General features: G+C 34.7%; 2 protein-coding genes across 2 annotated transcripts; one reads left to right on the top strand and one right to left on the bottom strand.

Moving 5' to 3' along the window:
* Window positions 1–656: 656 nt before the first annotated feature.
* LOC106372626 (polyubiquitin) lies at window positions 657–2724 on the bottom strand. The gene is made up of 2 exons (XM_013812874.3): window positions 2503–2724; window positions 657–2255 (listed from the first exon to the last, which is right to left on the bottom strand). Exon 2 carries the CDS (start codon window positions 2253–2255, stop codon window positions 879–881), a length of 1377 nt encoding a protein of 458 aa, XP_013668328.2. The 5' UTR covers window positions 2503–2724; the 3' UTR covers window positions 657–878.
* A 176-nt stretch (window positions 2725–2900) lies between these two features.
* Window positions 2901–12162, top strand: LOC106370728 (BTB/POZ domain-containing protein At5g03250-like). Its single transcript, XM_048742675.1, has 5 exons — window positions 2901–4205; window positions 4345–4414; window positions 4842–5197; window positions 5352–6153; window positions 11678–12162. The coding sequence occupies exons 1-5, from the start codon at window positions 4147–4149 to the stop codon at window positions 12107–12109; spliced, it is 1719 nt and encodes a 572-aa protein (XP_048598632.1). The 5' UTR covers window positions 2901–4146; the 3' UTR covers window positions 12110–12162.
* Window positions 12163–12237: the final 75 nt, after the last annotated feature.

Genomic DNA, 12237 nt, shown 5'->3' with positions numbered 1-12237 from the left:
AGAATGAGCAATCAAAATAGAATAGTGTTATGGAATGTGGAGAAGTGGCAATCACACTGTCGCATACAGAGTTGTAGTCAAGTGGTAAACAAGCGGCGCCCTTGGTTTCTTGGTATGAGAAGAGACATTGGTTTTGGACTGTTGCAATATTTAGAAAAGTTAATTGTATGTTCTAAAATTCTATATATATGTATATATTAGTTATGTTAGGACTACATTAATTCTCTTCAAATAAAAATATTGGCTGGACAACGAGATAAGTGTATGATCTCACACGCCAATTAGGTGGATATTGGCCTAGGTAAGCATTGAGAATTGACACCTGCTGAAATAAAATACAATAAAGAAAATAACAAATTCGTATGTATGTTTCGAGGAATTCTACGAAACACATCTGTTGGTTTTTCTCGGTCTTTGCTCTACTTGTCCAAGATTTTTCTTAATCCCACAGGTTTCAATTTCCTGAGTTAGTAATCAACCAGTTGACTAATTTATTAGTCTTATTAAATTTCACCATATGAGCAGAAACACAAATCCCATTAACCATGCAAGTGCCAGCGAGTTCAAGAAAATCTTTGATTCTCTCCTATCAACAAAAAACGTATCAGAGACAAGTCCATCGTAAATAATAGTCACGACTTGAAAGCATAGACAAAAGTTCATAATGCACTTGGATTATTATTTAAACTTGAAACATAAAGGGCAGGGCCATTACGAGCCCAACCGAAAGGTTCACAACGAAAAGAAAATAAAGAAGACAGAAAAAGAAAAACATAGACACAGACAATCCATTTTTGCAGAAGCAAACAGAGATCACCTCCCAAGTGCATTAACAAAGCTCACAGAACACCACTTTTTGACCACAGAGATCAACGAGCTCAGAAGCTTCCACCACGAAGACGCAGAACCAAATGCAGAGTCGACTCCTTCTGAATGTTGTAATCTGCAAGCGTGCGACCATCCTCAAGCTGTTTACCAGCGAAGATGAGTCTCTGTTGGTCCGGAGGAATCCCTTCCTTGTCCTGAATCTTAGCCTTCACATTGTCGATTGTGTCTGAGCTTTCAACTTCCAAGGTAATAGTCTTGCCTGTCAAAGTCTTGACAAATATTTGCATTCCACCACGGAGACGCAACACAAGGTGAAGGGTAGACTCCTTCTGGATATTGTAATCCGCAAGCGTACGACCATCCTCAAGCTGTTTCCCAGCGAAGATGAGTCTCTGCTGGTCTGGTGGGATCCCTTCCTTGTCCTGTATCTTGGCCTTCACGTTGTCAATCGTGTCAGAGCTCTCCACCTCAAGAGTAATGGTTTTTCCTGTGAGGGTCTTGACGAAAATCTGCATACCACCTCTCAGACGAAGCACAAGATGGAGCGTGGACTCCTTTTGGATGTTGTAATCCGCGAGAGTGCGACCATCCTCCAGCTGCTTCCCTGCGAAGATGAGTCTCTGCTGGTCTGGAGGGATCCCTTCCTTATCCTGGATCTTAGCTTTGACGTTATCGATCGTGTCTGAGCTCTCAACCTCCAGTGTGATGGTTTTGCCGGTGAGGGTCTTGACAAAAATCTGCATACCACCTCTCAGACGAAGCACCAAATGGAGCGTGGACTCTTTCTGGATGTTGTAATCAGCGAGTGTGCGTCCATCCTCCAGCTGCTTCCCTGCGAAGATGAGTCTCTGCTGGTCTGGTGGGATGCCTTCCTTGTCCTGAATCTTTGCTTTGACATTGTCGATTGTGTCAGAGCTCTCAACCTCCAAGGTAATTGTTTTGCCGGTGAGGGTCTTGACAAAGATCTGCATACCACCACGAAGACGCAGCACAAGGTGGAGAGTAGACTCCTTCTGGATGTTGTAGTCAGCGAGAGTCCTTCCATCTTCAAGCTGCTTACCGGCGAAGATGAGCCTCTGCTGGTCCGGAGGAATACCTTCCTTGTCCTGGATCTTTGCCTTGACGTTGTCAATAGTGTCGGAGCTCTCAACCTCGAGAGTGATGGTCTTGCCAGTCAAAGTCTTGACAAAGATCTGCATACCACCCCTCAACCTGAGAACCAGATGGAGAGTTGACTCCTTCTGGATGTTGTAATCCGCCAAGGTACGTCCATCCTCTAGCTGTTTACCGGCAAAGATGAGCCTCTGCTGATCCGGAGGGATGCCTTCCTTGTCCTGGATCTTAGCCTTGACGTTGTCAATGGTGTCAGAGCTCTCGACCTCGAGAGTAATGGTCTTGCCGGTGAGCGTTTTCACGAAAATTTGCATCTGCAAACAAGAAAACAAGTATTCAACACTCAGCCAAGATTATAATCCTAAATCGAATTAGATCATGCAATTCACAGAAGAAACTACAGATTGAGATCTTAATCCTCATCGTTCATATAACAATAAGCTAGATCGACGACACCAACAAAGAATTTTACAAATCGATTAACCAAGGATTCAATAATCTTAAGCAACACATGATACGAGACGAACGATCATAAACAAAAGCAATCGTTGAAGCATATACCTTGAAAGAGAGGATCGAAAGAGCGATTTAGGTTTCTGAGAGAGAGACGAAGGGATGATTCTGATCTGAACCGTAGGAAGAAGGCTTGCTTATATAGCCGAGTTTTTGTTAAAAAATGTTAAATATCAATTTCAGAAAATCTCTTGATATTAAAATTAACATTTAAAGGGATTTACACGTGTCTATGTTACAACCGTTCATTTTGCAAAGACCGACTCAACTAGAAACATCAATTGGTGGTTGGATTAGGTCATTGATGACTTATGCACCACTGGCAAAACTCAAACAATATCTTTCCTTTTTGTTTTTATATTTACTTTTTTTCTCTACCAGATTTTTTCTATTTAATTACAAAAAAAATATTCTTTGCCACTAAGAATAGGTCTTGGTTCACCCAACCCAACAAGTATAAGCAATCCTAATAAATAGTAAATTACTAATTGATTATGATAGTGTATCTTCTTTTTTGATATTAACATATCAATATTTGGTATATAAGATTCTCATCTAATTTGATTTTCTATTAAAAATAGAACTTATCTACCATTGACCAAAAATAAGAAAGCTAATTTGCTAAAATTATTTCATCTCCTAAAACTTTCACCTAATCTTAGGAAATACAGTTAAGATTGTTAGATTCAATAATTAAAAAAAAAACACTTTTGCCTTTTCTTTACAAACAGGTTATATTTTGGTAGACTGAAAATCGTATAAGGTCTAAAATGTAGTCTTTATCGAGCCCAAAGACTGTGAGTTGCACTTTATATGTGTTAAAAGGCCAACACTGTTTCAAAAGCCCAGTTTGCTGTGCTATAATTATCTTCAGTCATTGGCCCATCAAGAAGCTGCTTATATGTTGACTTGCTTCAACTATGGTGGTAAACTCTACTAACCTGAGCTAAACAAATCCAGTAATGCAATACGTATCAGTTTGATTTTCATAAAACTTTGCGTACAACCTAAGAATTACCTACATAAAAATCCAACGTCTGTTCCCCATTTTTAAATAAGATTTTTATTTATGGTTAAGAAATTGAAAGGTATGTTAGGTAAGAGATGTTCCCTAACATTTAAACATAAACAATAAGAATTTGTACTCCAAGTCCAACATGTACATAATGTACTTTGAAATGTAATTTTATCTGATTATTAACATTTTGTTCAAAAAACATCTATTGTACTCCAGAATGTACTTTATTTATAAAAAAATATTTGCAAAATCAAATAAGATTAAATTATAGTATACAAAGAACGAAAGTACAGTACTTGAAATGAACAGACACCTGCGTAGTAGTACGATCCTTGTGGATTATATATGTATTCAAAATCAAACTCTATCATGGCCACAACTGAATTAAAATGTAAATATTAAACCGAAAATCGTCGAACCGGACCAGCGGGGGAAAATCAAGTACCGGTTTTCGGGATTGAAGTTTTCAAGAGGCTAAAAATTTTAAGTCCAAAGACCACACTTTTCTCCTCACTCTTCTGCTACAGACTCGTTCTCTCTCTATATATAATCTGCTAAAAATAGATGACGATCATTGTCCGAAAAATCTTGTCTCCTACTCTCTCTCCGCTCTGTTGTGACTACTATATATCATTACGAGCACAGAAGCCTCTGAGATTGATATTCTTCCAAAAATGGCGTTTATGAGACTTGGCTCCAAATCCGAAGCTTTCCATCGCGAAGGCCAAACCTGGTACTCCATTTCCACATTCTAAATTTTTTGTCCTGAATCGAAATGGCTTTCCTTCGGTTTCACGTAAAGCTCTCGTCCTTTTGTTGAAATCAAGGCGGGTTCTTCATTACATACTCATTATGGCTCTCTTGTTTTGTAGGCTTTGCACTACTGGACTCGTGAGTGATGTTACCATTGAAGTTGGAGACATGAAGTTTCACCTTCACAAGGTAACAGTTTATTGTCAGAGCTGGGCTTGTAAGGAAGATTTCACAACATTTTAACGAGGGTCCACTTTTATGAGGCCCCACATTGTTTTTTAGAAAAAAATTATATATATAATATGTATTTTTGATATTTAGATATAAAAATTATTTATAAAATAAAAAGGATAATTGGTAAAAAAAATTCATATTATTAAGATTTAGATATGAATAATATAAAAAATATTTAAATATGATTTTTTGTTCTTAAATTTTGTGAAAATTATGAATTAGTTTGTATAAATTTTTGTTATATATAGATCCCCAAAAATCTCAAGTCTTGCTCTGTTAGTGTGTATTAATTAATTTAATTTGCATAATGTGAAAGCTTGATGATTGACTAGGCTGTTTCTGATCGTGTGTCATTTCATGTGTCTTGGTTTGTGGTGTATAGTTCCCATTGCTCTCTAGAAGTGGGCTTCTCGAGAGACTAATCGAAGAGTCATCAAACGACGACGGATCAGCATGTGTCTTAACTCTAGACGAGATACCAGGAGGCGGCAAAACGTTCGAGCTCATTACAAAATTCTGCTACGGCGTCAAAATCGAGCTCACCGCACTCAACGTCGTCGCCCTCAGATGCGCAGCCGAGTATCTCGACATGACCGATAGCTACGGAGAAAGGAACCTCGTCGGTACGACAGAAACTTTCCTCAACGAAGTCTTTGGCAACTGGACCGACTCCATCAAGGCTCTCCAGACGTGCGAGGAAGTCACCGACCACGCCGAAGATCTCAACATCATCTCCAGGTTATTGTAGTTAATAGAGAACCGGTTAACCATGTGGTTATGATTGTATTAAACCGGGTTCATATAGTATATAAGTAGATATTAATTAACAGAACGTTAAGTCACATTATAATAACCACATGGCTAACCGGTTCTCTATTAACTTCCAATACAGGTGCGTTGATTCTTTAGCTAGCAAGGCCTGTGCTGACCCGAGCCTTTTAGGAAAGAAGAAGAATGAAGATGAAACGCATCTCTGGAACGGTATCTCAATGCTGCAACCAAACGGTGAAGACTGGTGGTTCGACGATGCTTCTCTCCTCATCTTGCCTCTCTTCAAAAGACTCATCACAGCCATCAAATCGCGAGGGATGAAGCCCGAGAACATCGCCATGGCGGTTATGTACTACACAAGGAAACATATCCCTCTGATGAACAGAGATGACGAGCAAGCGACGAGTCCTTCAGAAGCCGAACAGAAGACCACTCTCGAAGAGATAGTCGAGTTGCTTCCTAGCAAGAAAGGCGTAAACCCGACAAAGTTTCTCCTCAGGCTGCTCCAGACCGCAATGGTGCTTCACGCAAGCCAATCCTCGAGAGAAGATCTCGAGACGAGGATCGGTAACCAGCTCGACCAAGCTGCTCTAGTGGATCTTCTCATACCGAACATGGGATACTCTGAAACGCTTTACGACGTGGAATGCGTTTTGAGAATGATCGAACAGTTTGTCTCTTCGACAGAACAAGCAGGCATTGTCCCTTCTCCTTCCATCACTGAAGGTGATTTGGGGAAGGATGGAGACGATTTGCTAACTCCTACAACGTTGGTAGCAACTCTTGTCGACGGTTATCTCGCTGAGGTGGCACCTGACGTGAACCTAAAGCTAACAAAGTTCGAAGCTATCGCTGCTGCGATACCTGATTACGCAAGACCACTTGATGATGGAGTTTATCACGCAATAGACGTCTACTTGAAGGTAACCACAATGCTGTTTTTGCTATTAGTTAAAAGTAGAAATTCCATAAACTAGTACTCAATAAATAATAAATACGTTAACTAATAAATTTAATAGTTCGAGTTGGACCGGTGTAAAATATGACACAATTCAATAAGATAATAAAATAATATAAACATAAATTAGTAATTAATAGATTATATATAATTTATATTAATATAAATTATATTGTATAGTTTATTTTTATTCACATTGAAGTATATCTTTAGTTTTTGTAAATATAGTGATGTTGTTTTTTTCATTTTAAACCTAAAAATTCATTTACAATTACAGTACATTCAATACACCAATAATCGAATAAGAATAACATAAAATTTGAATAAGTAAAATTTAATTAATACATATAGTGCAAAATCAAGTATTTTTCTTAATCTATCTATACTATTATTTGCGAGGTAAATTTTTGCAATGAAGCTCTCACGTTGAAAGTTAGAGTGGTTAATATCGTTTATACCATTAATGAATAATATGTATAAATAAATTAAAAAATAAAAACAAAATTTTAATTGATTTTGATTAGATAATTGATTATTATTAAGAATAGTAAGAATTATCCAAAATCTGAAAATATAATTTAAAAAAGAGATAACTTATGTATATATTCTATTGTTATCTCAAAAAGTCTTTAAGTAAAAAGTTAAAAACATAAATTCTATAACTAAATATTAATTAAATAAAATTATTAATTATATAATTAAAAATAGAATATTTAATTATCCAAAATCTAAAAATATAATTTAAAAAAATTATTTCTATATATATATTGTATTGTTATCTGAAAATGTATTTTAGTAAAACGTTAAAAACATAAATTATATAATTAAATATCAATCAAACAATTTTTTTGATTATATAATTTAAAACTATTATTTGCGAAGTAATTTTTCGCAATGCAAAACTCACGTTGAAAGTTAGAGTGGTTAATATCGTTTAACCCTTAATGAATAAAATGTATAAATAAATTTAAAAATAAGAACGGAACTTTAATTGATTTTGATTAGATAATTGATTAATATTAAGAATAGTAAGAATTATCTAGAATCTGAAAATATAATTTAAAAAAGAGATAACTTTTGTATATATTGTATTATTATCTGAAAAAGTCTTTAAGTAAAAATTTAAAAACATAAATTATATAACTAAATATTAATTAAATAAAATTATTAATTATATAATTAAAATAGAATACTGAATTATCCAAAATCTAAAAATTATAATTAAAAAAGATAATATATATATATATATATTGTTATATGAAAAAGTATTTTAGTAAAACGTTAAAAACATAAATTAAATAATTAAATATTAATCAAGTAATTTTTTTAATTATATAATTAAAAATATAATATTGAGTTATTTTAAGATTTATTTTAGTAATGAATCTATCTATATATATATAAAAATATGTTTGCCTCTCTCCTAAGCTATCCACGTGGAAAGTCACTCTCTGACAAACCGACATGTGTCTCTCGGTTTTATTTCTTTGGCTAGACTTGAGTTTAATTTTGGACTTATACTATGAACAATTGACATAACTTTTTACTCTTTAATATTATTGAATATGTTAATTATTTTTTAATACATAATAGATAAAACAAAAAAACACACATTACGATATGGATGTTATATTATCATCAAAGCGATCTTTATCATATGTACCTCATCATGTGATAATTTATAAAGTAGCAACGAATCTATGAGTTTAGCAAATTTGTAATTACTTACTTCATAATTTTAAGTATATAAACACTCAAGAGTAATGTGTTGAATATTATATTCATATGATTTAAAAGTCTTTTACAAATTTTTATTTTTAAACATACACCAAAAATTTTATAAAAGTAAATATCCATTCAGGTTTTCAACCAATTCAAATACCACCAACGCCAAAAAAAGTTTAATCAACTGCACGAAAACTATAATATATTTAAAACTACAATAAATACATTAGTTAATGAAAAATCCTTTTTAAAAATATTTTGGAAACACATAAATGTTAAGAGAAATGTATAAAAGGAAATAAAAGTAACAATAACTTGAACAACAAAATGTATAAGACTCAGAATATTTATGATTTGTGGTCTAAGATATATTCAACTTATTGTCACAAAAAACTTAATAAAAAATACATACTATGTTTTAATCACGTTAAAAATTTTAACTTTTTAAGAAATATTATTAATCAATAATATTAATATAAAATTTTATCCGAAAAACTCACCACTAAATGCATAAACAAACCCTAAACCCTATAATCCTAAGCATTATTCTAAACCAAACCTTAAACCCAACCTAAACCAAACGCTAAACCTTTCCTACTTAACCCTAAACCTTACCTAAACCTAGACCTTAACCCTAAACCCTACATAAATCTAACCCTAAACCCTACATAAACCTAACCCTAATCCCTAACCCTTCATACTACCTAAACCATAAACCTATCTAACCGCAAACCGACCTAACCCTAAACGTAAACCCTACCTAACTCTAAACCCTACCTAACCCTAAACCCTACCTAACCCTAAACCCTTCCTAACCCTAAACCCTTCCTAACCCTAAAACCCTACCTAACCCTAAACCCTACCTGCCCTACTAACCCTAAATCCTACCTAACCCTAACCCTACATAACCCTAAACCCTACTAACCCTACCTAACCTAAACCCTACATAACCTAAAACCTTTCTAACCCTAAACCCTTTCTAGCCCTAAACCCTACCTAACCTTTAACCCTACTAACCCTAAACCCTTTCTAACCCTAAACCCTACCTAACCCTAAACCCTACCTAACCCTAAACCCTTTCTAACCCTAAGACCCTACCTAACCCTAACCCTAAACCCTACATGCCCTAAACCCTACCTAACCCTAAACCCTACTAACCCTAAACCCTACCTAACCCTAACCCTACATAACCCTACTAACCCTACATAACCTAAAACCTTTCTAACCCTAAACCCTTTCTAGCCCTAAACCCTACCTAACCTTTAACCCTACTAACCCTAAACCCTACTAACCTTAAACCCTACTAACCCTAAACCCTTTCTAACCCTAAACCCTACCTAACCCTAAACCCTACCTAACCCTAAACCCTTTCTAACCCTAAACCCTACCTAACCCTAAGCCCCTTCTAACCCTAAACCTGACCTAACCCTAAACCCTGCCTAACCCTAAACCCTACCTAACCCTTTCTAGCCCTAAATCCTACTAACCCTAAACCCTTTCTAAACCTAAACCCTTTCTAACCCCAAACCATGCTAACCCTAAACCCTACCTAACCTTAACCCTACATAACCCTAAACCCTTTCTAACCCTAAACTCTATCTAACCCTAAACCCTTTCTAACCCTAAACCCTACCTAACCCTAAGCCCCTTCTAACCCTAAACCTGACCTAACCCTAAACCATGCCTAACCCTAAACCCTACCTAACCCTTTCTAGCCCTAAATCCTACTAACCCTAAACCCTTTCTAACCCTAAACCCTTTCTAACCCCAAACCATGCTAACCCTAAACCCTACCTAACCTTAACCCTACATAACCCTAAACCCTACTAACCCTAAACACTACCTAACCTAAACCCTACCTAACCCTAAAACCTTTCTAACCCTAAAACCTACCTAACCCTAAACCCTACTAACCCTAAACCCTAGATAACCCTAAACCCTACCTAACCCTAAACCCTACCTAACCCTAAACCCTACTAACCCTAAACCCTACCTAACCCTAAACCCTACCAACCCTAAACCTTTTTTAACCCTAAACCCTTTATAACCCTAAACCCTTCCTAACCCTAAACCCTACCTAACCCTAAACCCTTTTTAACCCTAAACCCTATCTAAACCTAACCCAAAAACCCTACCTAAACCTAACCATAAATCCCATCTAACGCTAAAACTCTACCAACCCTAAATACTAAAAAATAATCTCAAAACTTAAAGTTAAAAAAACCTAAACTATACCGCTATGTAATTTGGTTGTTGTGATATTCAACTAACAAATTACATTGTGGATTTTAAATCTTACATCCATTATTTTAATTGCCAAAATATTTTGAAAGTCACATCTTATGAATAAAAAAGGTAAATTATATTTTAATAACGTTAAATTTTGTTAAATTAGAATGAAAAACAATTATCACAAATAATTTGTCTAAACCCTAAACCCTACTAACTCTAAACCCTACATAATCCTAAACCCTACCTAACTCTAAACCCTACTAACCCTAAACCCTACCTAATTCTAAACCCTACCTAACCCTAAACCCTACCTAACCCTAAACCCTACCTAACTCTAAACCGTACCAACCCTAAACCCTACCTAACCCCAAACTCTACCTAACCCTAAACCCTACCTACCCTAAAACCCTACCTAACCCTAAACCCTTTCTAACCCTAAACCCTACATAACCCTAAACCCTGCTAACCCTAAACCCTGCCTAAACATAAATCCCATCTAACGCTAAAACTCTACCAACCCTAAACACTAAAAAATAATCTTAAAACTTAAAGCTAAAAAAAACCTAAACTCTACCGCTACGTAATTTGTTGTTGTGATATTCAAATAACAAATTACATAGCAGATTTTAAATCTTTTATCTATTATTTTAATTGCAAAAATATTTTGAAAGTTGTATTTTATTAATAAAAAAGGTAAATTATATTTTAATAACGTTAAATTTTGTTAAAATAGAATGAAAAACAATTATCACGAATAAATAAAGAATTTTGATGAAATTTGAAAATCTTCTAATCAATAACAATTAATTAGTAATATTTCAAAAACCCTTAAACTATTATAGCAGTAGAATCTCAAAAAAAAAATTAAAGTTCTCAAACGTTTATTTGCAAATAACCATCCTTAAAGCTTTGCTTATTCACAAAAAATAATATTTTTTACATAAATTGGAAACAAGTTTTGTTTTATGACTAGAGACCCAAGTTTAAATTATACCACTAAAATATTTTAAGATTTAATTGTTCAGAAATAACAAGTTAATGTTCTTAAAACAATAACCATCCTTAAATCTTTGCTCATTCAAAAAAAAATATTCTTTACATAAATTAGAAACAAGTTTTGTTTTTTGACTAGAGACTCAAGTTTAAATTATACCACTAAAATATTTTAATATTTAATTGTTCAGAAATATATATATTTATATATTCGAGAGTAGACAATGCATAGATGATAATAAATTGATCGCAAGAATTCTTTTTGAAAAACACAATATAACTAGTATAGTATGTAAATAACTTTTCAAAAATTTATGAAAATGTTTATGCCCGCGACACCTAGTTTTACATAAAACCTACTTCAAAATATATAAGTCTAAAAAATAAAAAAAAAGATTCTGTAAATTAACAACTGTATAAATTAATAAATTATCAAAAGTCCAAACCTCATTAATTTATGGAGTTTTTACTGTATTAATATTTATTTAAGAGGCTTTACTTTGCATATTATTATTTTTTTAAGAGGTTTTACTTTGCAGGCGCATGCATGGATTACGGATTCAGAAAGAGAGCAGATATGCAGACTCATGAACTGCCAGAAGCTCTCACTTGAAGCTAGCACGCACGCGGCTCAGAACGAGAGGCTGCCTCTTCGTGTGATAGTTCAGGTTCTGTTTTTCGAGCAGCTTAGGCTCAGGACATCTATATCGGGTTGGTTCTTTGTCTCTGAGGATCTAGACAACCCTGAGCTGCTGCATCAAAGTGGGGGCAACGGTGGTTTGTTAAAACCAAGAGGTGAGAACGTGAGAGAAAAGGTTTGTGAGCTGGAGAAAGAGTGCATGAACATGAAAGAAGAGCTTCAGAAGCTGGTGAGGTCGAAGAGAAGCTGGAAGAATTTTACGAGGAAGCTTAACTTCAAGAAGAAATCAGAATGCTTCAACCCTAAGGATCAAGCTAAGCCAGAGGTTTAGCAAACAACTGGCTCAGCTAGATCCATCGATCAAACTACTCTGTTTTGAAACAGAGTATCTCTGTTTTTATTCACTTAGGTAGGAAGTTCGAAACAGAGTAGCTCTGTTTTTCAAAATCTTTCATCTTT

The sequence above is a fragment of the Brassica napus genome, chromosome A10 (genome assembly GCF_020379485.1).
Source record: "Brassica napus cultivar Da-Ae chromosome A10, Da-Ae, whole genome shotgun sequence".
Lineage (NCBI taxonomy): Eukaryota > Viridiplantae > Streptophyta > Magnoliopsida > Brassicales > Brassicaceae > Brassica > Brassica napus.
Note: the sequence above shows the minus strand (reverse complement) of the source record. Positions and strands in the feature narration are given on the sequence as shown.